At 47.1% G+C, this 22,898-nt stretch overlaps 1 protein-coding gene across 7 annotated transcripts in view; it reads left to right on the top strand.

Annotated features, from left to right (window-relative positions):
* MYOM1 (myomesin 1) overlaps positions 1-22,898 on the top strand; it is a 169,673-nt gene that overhangs the window by 133,619 nt on the left and 13,156 nt on the right. For 5 of the 7 annotated variants that reach the window (XM_075585274.1, XM_075585277.1, XM_075585276.1 and 2 more), the window contains one exon: positions 1,167-1,382. In XM_075585274.1, the coding sequence (XP_075441389.1) occupies positions 1,167-1,382 (216 nt within the window). Of the gene's footprint in view, positions 1-1,166; positions 1,978-22,898 lie in introns of those variants that run through there. The other 2 variants (XM_075585280.1, XM_075585281.1) reach the window with 1 other exon arrangement.

The raw sequence follows: 22,898 nt of genomic DNA, 5'->3' as shown, positions 1-22,898 counted from the left end.
AACTGGATACCTTCTGACTATTAAGCACAGCTAAAAGTAATAATAGTTTGTAATCTGTAAAGCAACTACAGCAAGACAACAATGCAGCAGCATATATATGAACGAAGTGCACATTTTCCGGGTACATCTGTCGATTCCTGGGTATTTGCTTAAATTTCTATACATTCTGGTATTTTTGTAGCTCTGCTTTTATGAATACAAATACATGTTTTATCAATCCCATATTGTTAGGAGAAGGCGTTTGAAAGCCAGCACTTAACCAGACTGTGCTGATAAATTGACTTGAACACTGCTATCAAAACTACATAATAAAGATAAACGTACTGGGGTTTAAAGTGGTCTACTAGGAAAGGTGATTTTGTCCATTGTCATAACAATAGTGAAATCAGTCCTGGGATACATCTCTATTAAGAGAAAGTGACAGATCTTAAGAACTAAAAGCTGTCATATATTCTAGCAGAAAGAAGATTCTGGTATATAGGAGATATGAAGTATCATTATACAGGGTAGCATGTATATTTTTGGAACAGGGTACGTTTCACTGGCAGTCAAAAGGAATGCATCTTAACTACAGTATATACACAAGAATATAAGTGGGACAAGGAAATGTTCCAATTGGTAACACAGAAGTCTTTCTTTACATCAAGCAAAAATATTTAACTGTTCTTACTACGGTATTGACGGCAAACTCAGCAAGAGAAATAAAGGCAGCTCAACTCAAAATAGAACCTTTCTAGTCCATTACAGAAGTGAGATGCATGGTAAGAACATTTTAGAGTGTTTCAGCTTCTTATTTTTAAACAGCAGAGATTGGGAAGATGATCTTAAATGGAATGTACTTGATTTTGTTGGAATTAGTGAACTGCTTGGTAGTTGGGGAACTTATACAGGTAAATATTGAAGAGGAAGTTGTAAGTTCTAGTACAGTAGCTGTTGATCCTTGAAAAGAGCAGATTTGATGTACAGTAGCTTGTGATAACTTTTAGCAGACCACAAAAAGTACACTACAACAAGTCACATGAAGGAGGAAAAATAACACTAGATGTGGAATGATGGCAGTAATCACAATAATATATCCTATCTAACATATATTATTTTAAGATAAGGAGTAAAATAGATAAACTTCTGCGCAAGCCAATGTTTCTTCATTTCATTCATTTTTCCAGGCACTTAATCTTACCTGCAATGTCTGGGGAGATCCGGTTCCTGAGGTCACCTGGCTGAAGAATGAGAGAGAACTGTCTGGAGACACTCACTGCATCCTGAAATTCGAGTCTGGGAAATATGCCAGCTTCACCATTACCAATGTCACCACAGCCGACTCTGGAAAATACTGCATTCGGGCGAAGAACAAATATGGCACTGAGACTAGCGATTTCACTGTAAGTGTGTTTATGCCAGAGGGTCCAGAGACAGAGGAAGAGGCTAACCCTGATCCTAAGAAAAAGTGAATATAAAAAGGGAGAGGAACTAGGGAGGGTAGGATTATATAAAGTGCTATACTTGCGTGCATAAGTGATTGACTTCACTCCTTTGACCTACCTCACTTCTGTGCTACATTTAGAAATTAAGGCCCATCTCCACAAAAGGGTGCTAAGCTTTAGCAAGCCTGAGCTCCTATAGGATCTAAAGCTTAGCACCATTTTGTGGATCTGGGTTTAAGAGTTCTGGGGCCATTTAACTGGCCAATCATCCATGAGTTGCCAACCAATGGTTCTGTTTGTCAATCCCAGTTCTACTATAAATTCATGTTTAGAGTCAATGTAAACAGCCATCTCTGGATTTCAGTGAATCAAGCTACTTTCTTTATATTTCACCATGCTTGCATTAACATGCTATTAGGGGAGTGGTTATATGAAGCAACAAGAGGAGTTAGGAAGGAGTTAGTGTGTCTATGGCTCATTTTTTCATCCCCTTTATTTTCCCTGGATACCAATCAGATTAAAGCAGTAATCCATGCTACTCTTTATTTTATTTTTTTTAAAAAGCTTACCTGAACCAGGCTGCCTTGTGGTCCCCCATCTGGGGACCCCACCATTATGGTGATCTGGCACCTTGCAAATATATGTGCCTCCTGGACATAAAATAGCTCTGGGGTACGGAGGGCTCACTCCCACAGCCATTGGCAAGGTGTAATATCATTAGGAGATGACATTGCACTTTCAATTGGGGACCCCGATGTCCATGTTTTTAGATTTTCTAGAAATCTAGAACAAATTAAGTCTTGGTGCTTGGGAACCACAGATTTCCAGGTGGTAAGGGACCACAGATGAGCTTTGGGGGGTCCTCCGGTTCAGATAAGCATACACAAATGAATCAATTTCAGGGGGAATTGCTGTTTTAAGATTTAATCCTCTTTTTACATGTTTTATATTTGACAGTCACAAACGAAAAAGACTTTGATGTGCCATTTAGACACACTGCTCAGGAGCTTGATGCATAGTTCCCTCTCGTCTTCTTTGCTATTTGTTATTGAAATGAAGACTATTACTATATTAACGAAAGATTATATATGCAAGGCCTTCCTCCCACATTTGTAAAGCAGACTTGCGTCACATCCCTTGATAGCACCAGATATAGCTCGCAAATGCAAATGCATTGCAAATACAGAAGTAGGATGCAAGGCTTGCTGCCAATTCAAAGGCACATTATACCATATTTACAATTTAGCCTCAACATGTTTAGAAATGCACATGTACAATACACAGTAGGAACTGTACAATATAGAGTCTAAAATAAGTAATTGAGATACTCATATTTTCTTATTAGGGATTAAGATTCAAGCATTTTAAATGAGTAGTATTGTTTATTACAGTGGATATGTCAGAGAGGCTGATAGATAGATAGATAGATAGATAGATAGATAGATAGATAGATAGATAGATAGATAGATAGATAGATAGATAGATAGATAGATAGATAGATAGATAGATAGATAGATAGATAGATAGATAGATATTTCTACTTAGCAGTTATCTTCCTGGTTTCTGCTTCTTCTACAACAGGGGTGGCCAACTCCAGTCCTCAAGGGTCACCAACAAGTTAGGTTCGCAGGACATCCCTGCTTCAGCACAGGTGGCTCAGTCAGAATGACTGAGCCACCTGTGCTGAAGCAGGGATATCCTGAAAATCTAACCTGTTGGTGACCCTTGAGGACTGGAGTTGGCCACCCCTGTTGTAGAATATTACAAACCTAACCGCTTCCTTACTGCTGCTGCCATCTAAAAAAGACAGGTGAAATAGAACTCTCTTAGAACAACCAGCAGGATTAGCAATGAGTCTCAATGCGCTTCAAAAATCTAATGTCATAAATCACACAAAAAATCCAGAATGCCTGGAATGTGACCCGAGACACAAAGAGGGGGGTGGGGGGGAGGGGGAATCAACTATCTTATTTTAGATTTCATTTTCTATAGCTCCAGCAGAGTGCAAACATTATTTTGAACGTTTAAAATTATATTTTTAAAGGGTATATCTTCTTTTAAAACAAACAAGGTTCTAAAAGTGATTCTGAGACCTGTAGCTTTGTTTTTTCCTAATGAGAAAAGCGTTTAAAAAAAAAAAAAAAAAACCCTGGTTTATACTGTCTAATTCGGAGTCTTAATAGCTTTCTGTATAAGAGAAGGCTTGAAATGCTAATGCATGATGCAAGAAGATGAGGTAGATGGAGGGATTGAAGAGAGTGGTTAAGGCTGAAAAGAAATGCTTTTGAGTGCCAGTAGATACTTGGGAAATACTTTGATGGGTGAGTATTTATGGAGTATACTTAAACTGTACTGTAGAATAACATCGCTTTGTAAAAACATACTGTAATACCACCATTGTGCTGTATGTCTTCCATTAGTGTTAATTTGCATTTGTGTTAATTGTAGGAAATTCAAGCACTTCTGTATGCGTCTTCTCACTGTTCACTAATAATAAAAGCACATATTTTCATCTCTACCTCCACCCTTGTTTCACTGTGTCGCGTTCTTTGATCACGTAATTTCACCCTGCACGCCACCGTTTAACAACTCTCCTACCCTTGCTCACACTGGTAATTTCACTATAGCAATGCTATAATCCACCAATTTTCATCGTGCTGCAGAGAGATTTTTTTTTTTTCTTTACTAAGGTTTCAAAGGTCTTAGAGGAGCAGAGAAAAAACAAGTATTCTATATATGTGCAACACCAAAATCTATGTTTATTTTTGCAGGTAACACGAGTTCAATTTCTATTTGAATGTTATGTTAACTATTAACCCTCACACTGGTGGAAACACTAGCTAAATTCAAAAGAGTGGGCCAAGAATGAAGGCAGGAGCACTAGGCACAGGAGTTATGGAATAACTAATCAGATTGTGTTAAATAGGCATTGATGTCGAAGTTGTTGAACTGAAAAAGATAATTATTAGTTTTTATATACATTTTGACAGTGCAGGCATTTCTTGAATATCGGTGTTTATCTCAGCCAGTAACCAATAAAGGTTCTGGTCTTGCCTTCTGCCCACTTGTGTACTGGTTTACTACATGAAATATTTTCCTATGTGTTGGTACTTTTATACCACCTGCTACTGTATATCTGACCAAGGCGCGCTCCATGGTAAGCGGCAGAGATTTCTGTGCGTTCAGCTGTTTGAGCTGTGGAACGTGTGATACAAAAGCACATTTACTTCATGCATTTATCCAATTAATATAAATGTTATATCTTCCTCAATTCAGTTCCCATCTCACCTACTGTCACCTTCTTCCCTCTGTTCTCATATCACTAACTGTTTAATAATAATATGTAGTATGTGTAATACACACATGCTGCTGGTATTATGTATCATTTAGATATTATTAGCAATTCTGATATGCTAATAGTATTCTAATTATTGTATACTTGATGTCGCTGAAATATCAAGTTTAACCTTTTATTTCACAAATCCTATTTTACTGTATTCGGCACAATAACTATATACTATATGAACTTTGTCCCAGTTACTGCATACCTTTATGCTGCAGCAAATTGTTCTTTATGGATAGATAGCATGAGTCATGCTTTTACCTACCTTATTTACAGAACTATTTATCAGACATCCCCTGCTGCTGGCGTAGAGAGGAGAGACGCGCTCATGTTTTGCTAAAGTTTGCAAATCGGGCGAAATTTGCAGTAGTTTTGTTTTTGCAGCCACGGCAAGCTTAGCAAAATAATGTAACAGCACTAAAAGTCAGTGCACAAAGTAACATGGCTCTTTCATTACTGATATTCAGTGCCATTTTGCAAAATCCTGTGTCCTGTAAAATTCAGTGATAAAAAAAAAACCATGTAATTTAAGAGAAAACAAATATTTTTGCAAAAGTTAATTTGATGACATTCACACATCTGTAGTAGAGAGAAGAGTAGTTTGTTCATCAGGATAATTTATATAATAAGATGCAGAGTATAACATGAAACTGAAGACTTTAAAACATGTATTAATTAGTCAAAGAAGGCAAGCTAATGCAAAGTAAGAGACTGGACTCTCAATCTCTGGACTACAAGAAAGCAAGGGAAAATCTTTACAAGTATAGATGGTTACCATACAGAAGTAGCAATACTTACTGATCTCGGTGCTGTGATTTTGCCTGTTCCCGTGCGGCTGCACTGCAGCTACAGCTCTCGCGGCCCCGAGAACAGTAAACTAGAGCAGGGGTGCGCATACTGGGGGGGAAGGAGCGCAATATTGTTTTTCTATTAAATTCAATGCCGGGGGACCGCGCCAGGCCTCTGTAATTCACTTACCGTGATTCCGCCGGCTTCAGATGACGCGTCGCCATGGCAATGCATCAACAATGATGCCGCGGGGTTCCCGTGATGTCACATGACCCCACGGCTTCATTTGACGCCGCACACACGTGTAAGGGGGGGGGGGTGCGAGCACTGGGGGAGAGCAGGCAGAGGGGCTCAGCACCAGAAGTTTGCGCACCCCTGAACTAGAGGATTAGCTCTGTGGGGTTCCATGCTTCTGAATGGGACGCTTTTGGGCCTTCTGCTGGGGAGAAATACTGGTACTAACCTTTTAGATGAACTGGGCAGCCGTCTCTGTCCCCGTCTGCAGCCGTCTCTCCGTCTGCAGCGTCTCCCGCATGACTGAAGGTAAGATGATATATACCATTTTTATTATACATAGTGTTCAAGAAAGGTATGTATATGAGTTTATGAACCAATACTTTTTTTCTAGTGTTCAAATAAGAAATATATTCACAGTGACAAGACTACTGCATTGGCAATTCTACACAAAGACGCTGACCTGTGCATTTCCCTAATTAACCTTAAATCTTTACTCATTTTAATCCTTATTTGTCAAATCTCAATGTGCATATCCCAAGCATACAAGGTTTAATTAGTATAAAAAGCAATACAAAATCAATTTTACAGCATTATGATTATAATATTATTACGATATTAGTAAGTCATTAAATATGCTATGCAATGTTTACAATGAAAGAGGCAATCCAAGACGCTAAATAAAAAAAATATATTTTTTCTCTTTTAATCTATGCAACATTTCATTACCTTTATGGGAAACGAATTCCCTAAGCTGCCGATTGATTCGTTCTCCCGTGATCAATCAGCAAAATCCAGCTTCCCAGGGGTCACCTTTCAGTTTTGAATCAATCCTTCAGTCAGTGTAACTCAGCAGCTACAATATATTCTTATTACTAAGGCTGCACTTATAGTGCCAGTGACGCGACGTCGCCCGAAAACAAATGCATTGCCGCCTCCACGTGTGCTTATAGTAAGCGCGACGGCGCCATCGCAAAGACTGGTAGCCGGCAAAATGTGATTTTTCAAGGGCTGTCGCCTCATGTGACGCCCCTTGAACCAATCAAATGGCCGGAAACCCGCACCGCCGCCGCCTGGCGAAATATAACTTTTGGGTGACGTCACCCGTCGTGTCGCTGTCGCCATCGACAGCACTATAGGCGCGCCTAAGGTAACATGATCTATTGTTACAGTTTACAGCTCAAACGGCTGGGAATATTGACAACAGATTATCACTGCACCCGTCCGGTACGTATTAATGCTGAGCAGGGCCACATTCTTCTGTTATAAACAGCACCCCTCCGGTACGTATTAGTGCTGAGCAGGGCCACCTTCTTCTGTTATAAACAGCACCCCTCCGGTACGTATTAGTGCTGAGCAGGGCTGAGCAGGGCCACCTTCTTCTGTTATAAACAGCACCCCTCCGGTACGTATTAGTGCTGAGCAGGGCCACCTTCTTCTGTTATATACAGCACCCCTCCGGTACGTATTAGTGCTGAGCAGGGCCACCTTCTTCTGTTATAAACAGCACCCCTCCGGTACGTATTAGTGCTGAGCAGGGCTGAGCAGGGCCACCTTCTTCTGTTATAAACAGATGATCACAAACAGGAAAGTTACAAGATCTTGCACTGCTGGGAAGGTGGGCTAAAGCCTGCTACAGAAATCAAAAGATGCTCAGAATATTAAAACCCATTAAAAATGACATTAAGCGTTGAATTTTAAAAGAAAGATGGTATTATCTAATACTACAGAACTGTTTTTTTTTTTTTTTTTTTTAACACGTGTAGGATATTGCTTGGGTTGCTCCTTTTTAAGGGGGAAGGGAATACTTTGAGGCATTGCTGCACTCTGTGCTTTACCATGTGTAGCCCTTTTTCTGACACTCTAAAGAGACTACTGGTCACTGCACACACCTGCGGCTCCAGGAGATCTGAGCCTCCGCTAGCTGGGAGCCTGGGGTACACTTAATTAGCGCAGCGCCTCCACTTACCCAGGATCCCCGTCGTGTAAGATTCCCCTGGGCAAGAAACATACCACCATATGATTGCAACCAGTTTTACTGTAATGAACGATAACCTTAGCACTCTATAAATTGCAGAAACACATAACACATACACTTATACTATATGCTTATTCACTTATACCCTAACACAGCTAACTAGTAATGTCCTTATAACCTTAGTGGCTCTGCCACACTCCTACAGAGTATTGTCCTTGAATAGTAGTGGCTCTGCCACGCTCGCAATGAGTATGTCTCTGTCCCGTCACCGCGTTCCCCACACACCGTGTCCTTCTACTTAATAGAAAGGATTGCTCCGTGTATTAGGCCTTTGGCCACTCATTAGTGTCCCCAAAGAGTTACGCCTAAGGCGGGATCAGCGCCTGTTGACCGGTGTTGGTGCACTTGCTGTAAATACCTGGCGGTGACCGGTAACACCTCAAAAAGGATCAGGCGAATCCTCTGCTTGTCTTTGATGTCCGCTGTGTAGCTGTCTGGTCCCAAACAGCTCACCAGTAACTTGCTCAGCACCCTTGTCCCTAGCTGCTGTCTACACAGTAAGGTGACGGATCGCTACCACTATGGGCGTCCCTGCAGCACAGCAGCCTACTGTGACTCAGGGGTTCTCCTAAGGGCCTGCGGGGTAAAGCTAGCCTATGCAGGCGGGTCACGGACCCCCTGCACGCACACACCCTCCTCCTTTACCTTCCAGATCCCCTCTGGCTAGCGTGGTCTCTCCCCCACTCTTCCCTTTCCTCCTCCCGCAATCCTAGCCTTCTGATTGGCTCCTCAAGTCAGGTGACTGCCCAGGAGCTCATGGGAGTTGTAGTTCCTCAACGGAGCCTTTCCCTTACAGGCCCGTCGTTCGCGCGCTTCCTTTGCGCATGCGCGACCTTTCCCCTCTATCAGTGCTCTCTGCGAGGTTGCGCAACAACATGGCGGCGCCCTGTATTACTGTGCCACCGCGGAACCTACTATACTCCCTCCGAGCCACAAGAGGTTCCTAACACCCCCTTACATTCTCCCCCTTGCAGAATCCAACGTCCCCGCTTGGGCTACACCTACGTAACTATACACAGAATGTTATATAATAAAACAATAACGCAACACAGTACATCTGACTTATCGCTCTATATCAAATTGCACATTTCATTGAACATTACCGCTACAGACTGCACTCTGCGGCGAGCCCACTTCTGAGCCTCATAATGGGGTGCCCCGAATTGATCATAAGCCATCCTCATTGGAGGTTGACCAGTTCTTTGACTTCTACGAAGTTGCTCTTCGGCTACCTCCTCGAGAGAATAGCAAATCTCATTTGGCATTTCCAACTCTGCCCTTGAGGGGCTTGATAGGTCTACAAAGTCTCTTTGTGGCACAAAACACGGGCTCTGCGGGTCTAGCGGCTGGCTCACTGGAGTCAGCGTCTCTGTCGTTGGACCAAGGGGCTCTTTACCCGTAGCTCCTTCGGGAGATGCCCCTGCGGTCGGAAGGCCCCTTTGAGAGGTTCCCTCCATAGAATTCTCAGAGGTGACATTTATTACAGTCTCTAGGCCATCCTCTGTATTTTCAATTGAAACCGTGGGCACTTCTGATTCGTTGTCCCCTACTTGAGGTATGGGCAGTAGATGGTTCCTATGCCACACCTTTACCCGGCCTTCGGAGTCCTTGATACGATAAACCGGGAGGCCAGGCATCTGTGATTCCACTTCATACACCCCATCCCTCCACCGGTCTGCCAGTTTGTGCTTTCCGGGAATGCCCAGATTACGAAGAAGGACTGCGTCTCCCGGACGAATTTCTTTATGTCGCACCTTGTGGTCATAGCGCCTTTTATTACTCGCGTTCAGTTGCGCTGCCGCCTTCTCAGCCAATTTATAGGCTTGCTGCAGACTGTCTTGCAACCTTTGCACATATCGAAAGTGCGTCCGGTTAGATACCCCATCGGTAGATATCCGCAGTCGCACATCCACGGGCAACCTAGCTTCTATCCCAAACATCAAAAAGTACGGGGTGTACCCTGTAGACTCATGTCGAGTACAGTTATAGGCATGCACCAACGTCTCCACATGCATGCTCCACTCAGTCTTCTGAGAGCCTTTTAATGTCCCCAGCATGTCAAGTAGTGTTCGGTTGAACCGTTCGGGTATAGCATCCCCCTCTGGGTGATACGGGGTAGTCCGTGACTTAGCTATATTTAACAACTTCAGCAGTTCTCTGATGAGAGTACTCTCGAAATCCCTGCCTTGATCAGAGTGGAGTCGGTTCGGTAATCCATAATGGATGAAATATTTCTCCCACAATACTCTAGCCACTGTCACCGCCCATTGATCTTTGGTGGGGAGCGCTTGAGCGTATCTGGTATAGTGGTCGGTAATCACCAGTACGTTGCCGATACCCCGGGTGCCTGGCTCGATACACAAGAAATCCATGCACACCAAATCCATGGGGCCAGAGCTTTTCAAATGAGCCATGGGGGCCGCCCGAGTGCAAAATGTCTTCCTCTGTATGCAGCGGGTACACTGTCGGCAATGCAGTTACACTGACGGCCTCATTTTTGGCCAATAGAACCGGTCCCAGGTGTAACCCGAACGTTTTGTCAACGCCCAGATGGCCATGATCATCGTGTAGGGCCCGTAGGACCATATTTCTCAGACCTTTGGGCAAGAATAATTGTCGCCGGTCGGGGTGATTGTTGTATGGAATGACCCGGTCCAAGAGGCAATTGTCCAGTTCGAACTTTCCGAACTCATTCAACAATAGTTTCACCAGTTCTCTGGACGCTTGCTTAAGAATAGAGGGGTTCTCTTGCTGCAGAGCTTGGCGAGCTAGTTCCACCACTGGGTCTTGGATCTGGTGTTGCACCAATTCTTTCCAGGAAATGATTTTATCTTCTGTAATGTTCATCCCTTCCCGACCTCGGTAGGCCCGGGGAATGGATCGGGATTGACACCCTAATGAGTCAGCTACTCTTAGCTCTGAGAACGCCACCTGGTCATTGACCACTGCTGCTAGTGAACATAGGGCACGTATGCCAGGCCCTGGAATTTCCTCCCATACCTCCTCATCCATGGTGGGTTGAAGCCCCAGCCTCCGTGACAGAGCTTCGGCCCCTGTGTTAGTGGGCCCTGGTTTATACTTAAGGTTGAACCGATAGTTGGCCAGCGCTGCCAACCACCGGTAACCTGTCGCATCCAATTTGGCGGACGTGTTGCTGTAAGTCATTGAGTTGTTATCTTTCCTGACTTCAAACTGTACCCCATACAAGTAATCATGTAGCTTATCCACTACAACCCATTTGAGGGCTAGAAACTCCAACTTGTGTTCAGGATAGTTCTGTTCGGTTGGAGTCAAGCTTCGACTCGCATACGCCACTGGGCGAAGCCCTGTGTCATGTTTCTGGTGCAACACTGCTCCCAGGCCACTGAAGCTGGCATCCACGTGTAGAACGTATTCTCGGTCGGGGTCGGCATAGGCCAGCACTGGGGCCTGCGTTAGGATGGTATTCAATTTCAAGAACGCTTGCTCACAAGCAGAGGTCCATTTCTCTCCAAATAGCGTTTGTGCTGTGGTGGTTTTCCTGCCGGTGTCCTCAGGACAGATTTTTAAGAGATTATTCAGGAGTTTAGCTTTGCTTGAGTAGCCCTCCACAAATCGCCGGTAGTAGCCGCAGAACCCCAGGAAGGATCGAAGTTCTTGGACGTTATTAGGCCGGGGCCAATTCACCACTGCCTCTCTCTTCCCTGGGTCGGTGGATATTCCTTCAGCTGATACAATGTGACCCACGTATGTCATGGACGTGAGGCAGAATTTGCACTTATCCAGGGACAGTTTAAGCCCCTCCTTTTGAAGTCGATCCAACACCTTCATCAGCCGCTCTTCATGCTCCTCTAGCGTCTTCCCGAACACTATAATGTCGTCCAGGTACACCAAGCATTCTTGTGGGTTCAGATCTCCCAGGGTCTTTTCCATTAGCCTCTGAACGGTGGCAGGAGCCCCGCATATCCCTTGCGGCATGCGGGTGAACTGGTAGAACCCTAGCGGGCAGATGAAGGCCGTTCTCTCCTGATCTTCCAGATCCATGGGTACTTGATAATACCCTGACCTCAAGTCTAGTACACTGAACCATTTACTTCCCGTCAAGGCGTTCAAGAGGTCCTCGATGCGTGGGAGGGTATACTGATCAGTTACCGTACAATTGTTCAAGGTCCTATAGTCCACGCAGAGACGTACGGTCCCATTCTTTTTGCGAACCACTACGATGGGTGAGGCATAGGGACTGCATGATCCTTGAACGATACCAGCTTCCTCCATTTCGGCTAGTAATCTCCTCACCTCATCCACGTCTCAGGGTGCTATGCGGCGAGAACGCTCCCGGAACGGTGCGGGGTCGCTCAATCGAAGGGTGTGGCGGGCGCTGCGACGGCACCCCACATCCATATCACTTAGGGAGAACACCCCCCGTCGTTCTTCCAGCTTGGTCTGCAGTCTTCCTCTCCAGCCCTCCGTCAAGGGCGAGTCTCCGAAGTCAAATGCCAACCTGGGGGTCACGGCATGTGCGGTGGCTACCAGGCGCTCACCTACAGTATTCTCCTCCGGGGTTACTGGATAGATTCGACCCAATGGTTGCCGGCGGTCAATGCACATGGTGTAGGGAGAAAGGTTCCGCACGTACACCTGGGTTCCAGCCAGAATTTTTCCTGACCACTTCTTTATCGAGGCCAATACTTCGTAGCCGAGCCGTTGGTCATCGCGGGTCGAGCTTTCCAAGGGGAACAGTTGATCCTCCGGACGTCTGGCGGGATAATGACAGGCGGCGACCATCATTCTTCCTTCCCCGGGCGGAATCTCGGTTAACCCCCGCTCTTGGCTATACAGCATCCCATGCTCCTCTTCGGTCGCAATCTTACCGCAAACCTCTTGTAATGCCGGACAAGCAGCTAGAGCCAGCAACGGTGATTCACCCGCTTCTTGCATATATATGCGGAGCACAGCTTGTACAATGTCTGTGTTGGTCCCCATGATTATCGGGGCGCTGGGATGATCCTGGGGTTCCGGACAGACTAAGGCCTCCACCTCCATGGGATGATGCTTGCCGGTGTTCAACTGGGGAATGTCCAGGTGTACCTTCACCACCCCGTCAATAGGGTAGTCTTCATGGCTTAACCCTCTCAATCGCAAGGAGTCAGCAGATAGTAGCGGCAGCCAGTGCAAGTGTTGATCGTAGAAGGGCCGATACACGATGGTCACCTGGGACCCAGTATCCATCAGCGCCGAGGCGTTGTCTCGAAAGGTCGGCGATGCTCCCCCCGACGCGGAGCGCTCCCTGGAGGCCGCAGACGCTTCAAAGTCCTCTTTTTCTGGGTTCGCATCCCCGGGCGCCTCAGCTTTAGCTTCCGACTTCTTGGCGTCTTTAGCCGCAACCACCGTCTTCTTTCCTGGGGTCAGGTCACGCCCCAGTAGTACAGTCTCATGTGCCTGGACCCGATCTATCAGGTCGTCGAACGCCAGTGCTTGCCCCGGCGTGAGACAGCCGCTGATGCGTACAGACACCGGGTGTAATGGAAGGAGCCCCCTCAGTAGCTGCGTGGTGCGTAGTCCGTTGGCCTCCACATTTGGCACCACTCCCTTTCTCACCAAGGTCCACAGATCCAGATGCAACCGTCGAAGGAAGTCAGACACCATCTCTCCTTCTTTCTGGGTCAGAGCATGGAACCTGGCCATTAGCGCAAAGGCATCCACAGGAACCCCATACACTTTGGTCAGGGAGTAGATGATGCCAGCCGCATCAGCATCCGGGTGGTCGTCCCGATAGCAGTGCAACATTTGGGATGCTGGGGGCCGCAGGCACTCAATTATGCGCTGCCTCCGGACGGCATCTGTGAATGACCATTCAGGAAGTACCTGTTCCGTGTGGTCCAGCCATTCCTCGAATCCGACTTATCCCATGGGAGTAGGTTTGTCCCCAGAAAACGCCTTCAGCTTTCGGTATTGGAGGGACTGCGTAGTGTGGTGAATGGCTTCTGCAAGCACAGGGATGGAGGCGTTATCCGGCAGGCTACCCCCAGCAGGGGACCAGGCATCTAGTCTTGACAGGCTGGTTCTGCTCAGCGCGGGCCTAATGGCCGAGGGGGTGAATGAAGTGCCTAGGCCCATTGCGGCGGGCCATCGGGGGGGTCAAGCCGCTCACAGGGGTACGGACAGGACTGGTCGTGGCAGTACTTGATGGACCAGTGTGGCCCCTCTGTGGGGTGGACGCAGCCAGGGGTTCGGCGGAGTCCACCGGTACTAACGGACATTGAATGCCGGGGGCGTCGGGCAGAATTAGTACTGGGGGCAGAGCGTTGGGGCATATATCCTGGTCTGTAGCGAACAGTATTTTACGCCAGGCATATTCCCCATCATAATAGTGGTCTTGTACTCGGGCAGTATCCAGGAGAGACGTTTCCTGACATGATCTGTCACTGTACCCAGGGAGAGGGTGGCGGGTACGTGTCCCACGGCAAGGGCACGTGTCAGGGGAATTTCCTGCCGCTGGGCCCACTTGCGCACCTTGGACTGCGAGGGCACAAACATGATGGAACGAGCAAAAAAAATGATCACAATGGGAAAAAAATCTTGGGCACCCCAGGTCTGAGCTCTCAGCAGCGCCTCCAAATGTAGCCCTTTTTCTAACACTCTAAAGAGACTACTGGTCACTGCACACACCTGCGGCTCCAGGAGATCTGAGCCTCCGCTAGCTGGGAGCCTTGGTACACTTAATTAGCGCAGCGCCTCAACTTACCCAGGATCCCCATCGTGTAAGATTCCCCTGGGCAAGAAACATACCACCACATGATTGCAACCAGTTTTACTGTAATGAACGATAACCTTAGCACTCTATAAATTGCAGAAACACATAACACATACACTTATACTATATGCTTATTCACTTATACCCTAACACAGCTAACTAGTAATGTCCTTATAACCTTAGCGGCTCCGCCACACTCCTACAGAGTATTGTCCTTGAATAGTAGTGGCTCTGCCATGCTCGCAATGAGTATGTCTCTGTCCCATCACCACGTGCCCCACACACCGTGTCCTTCTACTTAATAGAAAGGATTGCTCCGTGTATTAGGCCTTTGGCCACTCACTAGTGTCCCCAAAGAGTTACGCCTAAGGCGGGATCAGCGCCTGTAAACGGTGTTGGTGGTCCCAAACAGCTCACCACCAACTTGCTCAGCACCCTTGTCCCTAGCTGCTGTCTACACAATAAGGTGACGGATCGTTACCACTATGGGCGTCCCTGCAGCACAGCAGCCTACTGTGACTCAGGGGTACTCCTAAGGGCCTGCGGGGTAAAGCTAGCCTATGCAGGTGGGTCACGGACCCCCTGCACGCACACACCCTCCTCCTTTACCTTCCGGATCCCCTCTGGCTAGCGTGGTCTCTCCCCCACGCTTCCCTTTCCTCCTCCCGCAATCCTAGCCTTCTGATTGGCTCCTCAAGTCAGGTGACTGCCCAGGAGCTCATGGGAGTTGTAGTTCCTCAACGGAGCCTTTCCCTTACAGGTCCGACGTTCGCGCGCTTCCATTGCGCATGCGCGACCTTTCCACTCTATCAGTGCTCTCTGCAAGGTTGTCCAACAACATGGCGGCGCCCTGTATTACCGTGCCACAGCGGAACCTACCACACTCCCTCCGAGCCACAAGAGGTTCCTAACACCCTCTTACACATGCATTCCTGATGCCAGGAGTTTATTCCTTGAAATAACCTGTTAACCTCTGTACAAGTAGGACTCTGCAAACACATGTTCCCAGTGCTACATTCACTTCCTGATAGTAGTTATAGTGTTATTTTTTGTATAACAAGGACAGTGTCTTCCTGTAGATGTAATAGCACTATTCTGTTGAATGCCAAGGATTAACAAAATTGTGAAGCACATTTCTATGAATACAATGGCACATGCAGAGGAGGAACTAGGTATTTTGGCCTGGGGCGAGTTCCACCAATTGGTTTTAATAGGACCAGGCAAAACAATCCTGTCATTTTTTTAATCTATTTTATGTCTTCTCTCTCCCTGCACTTTTCTCCCCACCTCCCTCTTTCTTGCTCCCACACAATCTCCCCTTTTCTCCCCCCTTTCTCTCCTCCCCCCCATTATTGTTCACCCCTCCCTGCCCCTATTCTCTCCCTCACCTCCTTCCATTCTCTCACCTCCCTTCTTTCTTTCTCCCTTCCTCACTATCTCCCCTCCCTCTCCCCATCAGTCTTTCACCCCCGTCACTAGTCTCTTGCACTCCTCCCACCCCACCACCAGTCCCTCTCAACTCCCCTCAAGTCCCTGTCAACACCCCCTTGCCCCCAAGTTTCTTTCAACTCCTCCCAACCACCAAAGTCCCAACCTGTGGAGTAGGGAGGAGGTCCGTTCTGGCGGCAGACACCGGAAGTTGTGATTGACCTCCAGGTCGGACCGCTGACTCACCCCCTGCCGGTGGGCACATAAATCCCTTTATTTTATTTATTTCGATTTTTATTTCTAATGCTCTACTCACCAAGAAACTCAGTTCTAGAGCACGTGTAGGAACTTATGGAGGACACCCATCCCAGACCTAGAACTGGGACCTACTGAAAACACACAGGGGAACAACGAGGAAGGCCAGAGAGCACAAATAGCAGCAGGAAAGCTGTATGCCAGGGTATTAGGGTCTATTTACAATGTTTTGGTTAAAAAGGAAGGTTTTTAACTCATTTCTTAATGGAAGCAAAACATCCTTATTTATTAATGCTGCATGGAGCTTACTCCACAGTCTTGGGGCGGTTCTCGGAAAAGCTCTTCCACCAGCTTTATTGACCTTAAACCGAGGCTCAATCTGTTGAGGGGTGATGGCAGATCTGAGAGCATGATTGGGGGTGTTGTTATTGATTAGACAGTTCTGAAGGTAAGAGGGGGGGGGGCAAGTCCATGGTTAGCCATGAAGGTAAGGGTCAAGATCTTAAAAATAACCATTTGCTCCGCGGGAGAAAGTGTAGATCTTGTAATACTGGCAAGATGTGGTCAGTCCTTGCCTGCTATAAGACGGCAGTGGCATTTTGCCCCAGCTGCAGGGCTTTGATAATATATTTTTGGAGACACATCAGCAGAGAATTAGTGCTAGTTAGAAGATTACTGTATTTCTGAAAGCATAAATGTCCTTACAAATAGACCCCTACACTTTAAATTGCATCTTTAGTACGCTTTATATTTATCTCACTGAGATATGACTTAACCTTCAGTTAATGGTTAGCTAAATATTACTTATTCAAACATGAATATATATACAATAATAAATATAAGTTGTTGGAGCATGTGGGATAAACATAATCACATTTTCATTTCCCTTTTCTACAAATTTACAATTTAAAACATAAACTATTTAAAAATTGACCTTCACATTAAGTTACTGAAATCTAGCCATACGTTTTATATAAATGTATTTTCAGGTCTGATTCCATGTCCCTGTCTTATATCACTTTTTTTAATACAAGTTATTAAGATGCTGGTAATTTACACTTCTATTTAGCTTAAAGTTAATGCCATTGGTCTATCACTGTTATCTTCAGTAATTATTTCGTACACTGTTTAAAAAACAACTATATTTATTTCACATTAACAGGGACTACAGATTATCAGGGGTTTTTGCCCTGAATGTGCCATTTCTCAATTAAAGGGATGCATAGCAAGAAAAATATATGTATTAGCAGTAGAACAGCTCTGAGTAGCAATGAGTTCCTATAAGTTACAGAAGCACCCGGGGCAGTATGTTAGCCATAGGGAGGAGAAGGTAGTTTTCCCCAGATGGAAACAGAACTGCTTTAAAAGTGCAGTATTGTCCTATTTAAGCAACACAATGTGACCTCAACTTCCTGGGAGTAGGTGTGTATTTCTGTCTCCCAGGTGGTGGTTTCTCAGGCTAATGTCCTACCCATGAGGATATTTTGATAACCTACATATTCCTCTGAATTTCTCCTTAGCTTTATTTGGATTCTATGACATCTGCAGCAGTATAAAAGGTACATCTCTATTCCTATTGGCATCTCTGACTTGTGGTGGCAATCTCCCAGCAGGACTGTTGAAATGAATGACATCCCTCAAACAACAAGCTACGGTAGAACTGTCAGCTAAACTGGTTATATAATGCTGATTGGTCCAATTTTGAGTTACCATCAAACCACCACCTTCTGCATAGTGTGTTGTGATTGAAAGTAAACATGTAGGAGAGGCCGAAGGCAGGTCAGGTTTGACTGAGTCAATGATTGATTCACCTCTGCTGAAACAGGGATATCCTTAAAACCTGACCCGTTGGTTACTCTTGAGGACTGGAGTTGGCCGCCTCTACTTTAGAGCATGTGCCTGCCTGTATATAAAGTGAGCATTATTTTATGTATGAAGAGTGTTTTAAAAACAGTCTGAAGAGTCAGATCAGGAAAATATAAGCAAGGGATAAAAACATATAAACAAAGTGGAAATCACGCCCCACCCTCACTAATTATTGCTCAAAACAACTAACTGGAATATGTCAAATGTGTAAATGTTTCATACATTCATACATGTACTGTACAACAGCTATAGCCACAGCACCTAGTGCATCTACTACTATAAGTATTATCCAATATGCCAATAGGAGAAAAAAGATGGCACAGGTTCCTATTGGCCCGCAGGCCTGTTAATATCTGAACAGGGGTGATTGCGAGATCTTCTAACCGAGAAGAGCAGCTACCTGCACCTAATTCGCAGGTAAGGCTCTCCGGAAGCAGGGGGTACCTGGAGCTGAAATTAACGGGGTTCATATATATATGTAGTGGTGTTCCCCCACCCTGCCTCTGGGTCGGGGAACTGCTCCGGGGCAGGCGGTGCCATTTTTTAAGCTATCACATGCGCGAGACTCGGCGCATGAGAAGGGTGCTATGAGTGCGTGGCCATCTTGCAGGGGGTGCTGCAGTGTACATTACGCATACACAGGACATGGCCAATGTGGGGACCATCTTGTAGGTGGCGCCGTGAGGAGAATGTGCATGCGCTAGAGCCAAGAATCGGTAGAGGATATCCTCCACGGGACTAGTGCCAGCGAGTCAGTCGAGTGGGAGCCAGGACAGGAGTAGGTAGTGTCCAGGTAGCAAGTGGCTTCCTGGACTTTGCCTTGATTCTGCCTCTTAGGCCCCAGATAGGCCCTGAGCCAACTGAGTACAGTATAGTTGGGAAGGCCCTAGATAGGGATCCTCCCATTAGTCTGTAGCAGCACTACTGCGCCAGGTGGACAGCTATCCATACAATGACCTGATGCCTGGGACCAGGCTGCAGGTTCAGAGACACTTGGTGACATCACCACTCTCAAGCATGAGCGCGGTCAGCGCCAGCGTGGCTGCAGCCTAGACATGGGAGGTGATTGGACAGGAGGCAGCAGCCAGGCACCCCTACCTGCAGCCCCCACCCTACCTGCAGAGAGCTCAGTACAGGAGAGTGAGGGGAAAGGTTTGTGTGTCTGATGTGGGTGTAAAGGGGGCCAACAGAGTGTTTTATTGGTGTGTGTGTCTTCTGTTGGTGTGTGTTTTGTGGGTATAGAGGCGGCAGTAGAGTCTGTTTTGTTGGTGTGTGTTTGCTGTGTGTGTGTTTTGTGGGTGCAGGGGGGGGCTGCAGTGTGTTTTGTGGGTGGAGGAGGGGTGCAGAGTGTTTTGTTGGTGTGTGTCTGCAGTGTGTGGGTTTACAGGGGGGCTGCAGGTGTGTTTTTGTGGATGTAGAGGTGGCAGAGTCTGTTTTGTTGGTTTGTGGGTGCAGAGGGGGGTTGCAGTGTGTGTTTTGTGATTGGAGGAGGGGTGCAGATTGTTTTGTGTGTCTGCAGTGTGTGGGTTTACAGGGGACTGCAGTGGGTGCAGAGGGGTGACTGCTGGTGTGTGTTTTGTGGATGTCGAGGGGGCAGCAGTCTGTTTTGTTGGTGTGTATGTTTATCTGCAGTTTGTTTTGTGGGTGTAGAGGGGGCTGCAGTGTGTGTGTGTGTGTCAGTGGGTGTAGAGGATGGAGGAGGGTTGCAGAGTGTATTTTGGTGTGTGTGTCTGCAGTTTTGTGGGTTTACAGGGGGCTGCAGTGTGTGTTTCTGTGTTTGTGGGTGTAATAAGCCTACATTTAGCCTATAATATTAATAATACACTCAGAACAGGGCATTACTGGCCAATAATGCCCTGTTCTTCGCGGGATTATTACGTAAATAATGATCAATGTAGAAAGGCTACAGGCAACTACTATATGTTGCTCTCTGATCTGAAGTACAAACACAGGTTACGAAACAGAAACAGGTTAGGTCTTGAAGCAATAAGATCAGGCACACTTTTCGCACACAATTATACACGTTTGGAGCATTTCCAAAGACACATCATCATTTGTCTTTACATGTTCACACACCCATATTTTTTGCTTGCAGCTGAAAATTGTTACAAGCAAAAATAGATCTAGCTGATGCATCTTCCATGTAACCTTTTGTTGAACCGAGAGACCTCTTTGCCTTGAAGAAAGGTTTATGCAAACACAAGGTGGATTCTGCAGCAGGCATCAGCAGTTCTGTAGCAAATTTAACAAAGTAAACAATATTTGTGTCCCTATCATTTGCCGTCTAAACCAAATAATAGGTGGACTTGTAAAAATGTAGACACAATGTGGGGAGTAGGGTTGCCAGGTGGCTTATCCAAAAATACTGGACACAATGGTGAAATATGCGACACGCTCAAGATACACACAAAAACACACACACCTCTGACCACTCCATGCTGTTTCCTCCTCCCCTTGGCCCCACCCTCAGGCTCTTGACACCTGCTCCTTATTGGCTGCATTACCCCATAGCAGCCAATCAGGATGGGGGAAGCTGCCCAGCCCCCTAGCAACAGAACTGCCTCTCTCTGTTTGGGGAAATCCCGCAGCCTTCCACGCCAGTCAGGTCACTATGTCCAGAGAGGTAATACCGGACACATACATGTCCAGTACTGTATTACCTCTAAATTTTTAGTGGACAGACTGTCTAAATACAGGACAGTCCGGTTCAATACTGTACACCTGGCAACTCTAGACTGGGGAGGGAGGGAGGGATAGTGAGTGTGAAGAGGGAAGAGGTTGAATTGAGTGTGAGGACAGGGTATTGAGTGAGGGGGGATTAAGAGTGGGGAGGGGGGAATTGAGTGTGAGGAGGGGAGGGATTTAGTGAGGGGAAAGGGGAATTGAGTAAAGAGGGGGGTTGGATTTGAGAGGAAATGGGATTTGAGAGGTAGTGGGATTGAGTGAGATGGGGCATTGAGTGGAGAGTTAGTGTGGGAGGGGGAAAGAGTGAGGAGAGTGTGTAAAAGAGGGGAAGAGTGAGGAGGGGAGAGTAAGTGAGGGGGAGAGGTGTAGGTGTAAGGAAGGGAGGGGGAGAGGTGGGGTGTAAGTGAGTGAGAGGGGATGAGAATCGGGAGGAAGAAATACATAGGGGAGGTTGAGATGGGAGAGTGTGGGGTGTAGGAGAGGTGGGGGTGTAAGGGAGGGATGGGAAGAGGTGGGGGTGTGGGAGAGGGAGGAGGGAGTTGGGGTGTAGGAGGGGAAGTGGGGTGAAAGGGATGGTGAAAGATAGGGGTGTAAGGGAGAGAGGTGGAGTGGTGGTGTAAGGAAGGGAGAAGTGGAGTGGGAGACGGGGGAGAAAAATACATTAGGGTGTAAGGGAGGGAGGAAGAGGTAGGGGTCTAAGAGAGGGAGGTGGAGAGGGAGATAAATAAATGGAGAGGAAGAGGATGAGAGGGGGAGGAAGAGAAGGATGGGGGTGTGAGAGAGGGAGAAGTGGGGGTATAAAAGAGGGAGGGAGGGAGTGGGAGGTGGTCTAGGACATTTGTTTTCAACGTTTAGTCGTCACCCATCTCGCCACCAGGCATTTTGCCACCAAGGTCAGCCACTAACCTTACCCCTTACTCTAAAAAGTTATAGTCTTAACCCCTATTACTAACACTACCCCTTATTCTTACCCCTTACCCTAAAAACCTTAACCCCAAATTCCCCGCCCTAATAACCTAAGTATTATCCTAAAACTCCTATCCTTAACCCCTTACCCTATCCGCTAAAACCCTTAAATGAACTTACCTTATTGACGAAACGGCCGGCGGCTGAGTGTCCAGCGACAAAGCGCCTGCGGTGAAAGGGTCCCTTGGTGGCCAAACGCCGGCACCGACTTGGTCACGGCAAACCGGCTTCAAATGTTAGATTCCGGTGTAGGATGGGGAAGATAAGTACATGGGAGAGGAAGAGGATGAGGGAGGTGACAGGATGAGATGTGGAAGTGTGAGGGAGGGGGATGGGTGGGAGGTAGGGAGAGAGGTGGGGTGTAATGGAGGGAGGGTAGGGAGAGGCGGGGTGTAATGGAGGGGGAGAGGTGAGGGTGTAGGGTGTAAGGGAGCGAGCTGGAGACGTGGGGTTTAAGGGAGGGAGGGGGAAAGGTGGGGGTGTGAGGGAGGGGTGAGGTGGGGGTTTGCGAGAGGTAGGGGGAGAGCTGGGGTATAAGGGAGGGAGGGGAACTGGTAGGGTGTAAAGGTGGAAAGGAGGGAGAGAGGTGGGGTGTAATGGAGGGAGGGTAGGGAGAGGTGGGGTGTAATGGAGGGAGGGTAGGGAGAGGCGGGGTGTAATGGAGGGGGAGAGGTGAGGGTGTAGGGTGTAAGGGAGCGAGCTGGAGAGGTGGGGTTTAAGGGAGGGGGAAAGGTGGGGGTGTGAGGGAGGGGGAGAGGTGGTGGTTTGCGAGAGGTAGGGGGAGAGCTGGGGTATAAGGGAGGGAGGGGAACTGGTAGGGTGTAAGGGTGGTAAGGAGGGAGAGAGGTGGGGTGTTAGGGAGGGGAGGTGGGGTGTAAGGGAGGGAGAGGTGGGGTGTAAGGGAGGGAGAGGTGGGGTGTAAGGGTGGGAGGAAGGGAGGGGGAGAGGTGGGGGTTTGAGGGCGGTAGGAGGAGAGGGGAGGTGTAAGCGAGGAAGGGGGACAGGTGGGGTGTAAGGGAGGGAGTGGGAATGGTGGGGTGTAAGGGTGGGAGGGAGGGGGAGAGGTGAGTTGTAAGGAAGGGAGGGAGTTGGAGAGTTGGGGTGTAAGGGTGGGAGGGAGAGGTGGGGTGGAAGGAA

This window comes from Ascaphus truei, chromosome 2 (assembly GCF_040206685.1).
Source record: "Ascaphus truei isolate aAscTru1 chromosome 2, aAscTru1.hap1, whole genome shotgun sequence".
In the NCBI taxonomy this organism is placed as follows: domain Eukaryota; kingdom Metazoa; phylum Chordata; class Amphibia; order Anura; family Ascaphidae; genus Ascaphus; species Ascaphus truei.
The sequence above is the reverse complement of the archived record's forward strand: the minus strand, read 5'-3'. Positions and strand labels throughout refer to the sequence as shown.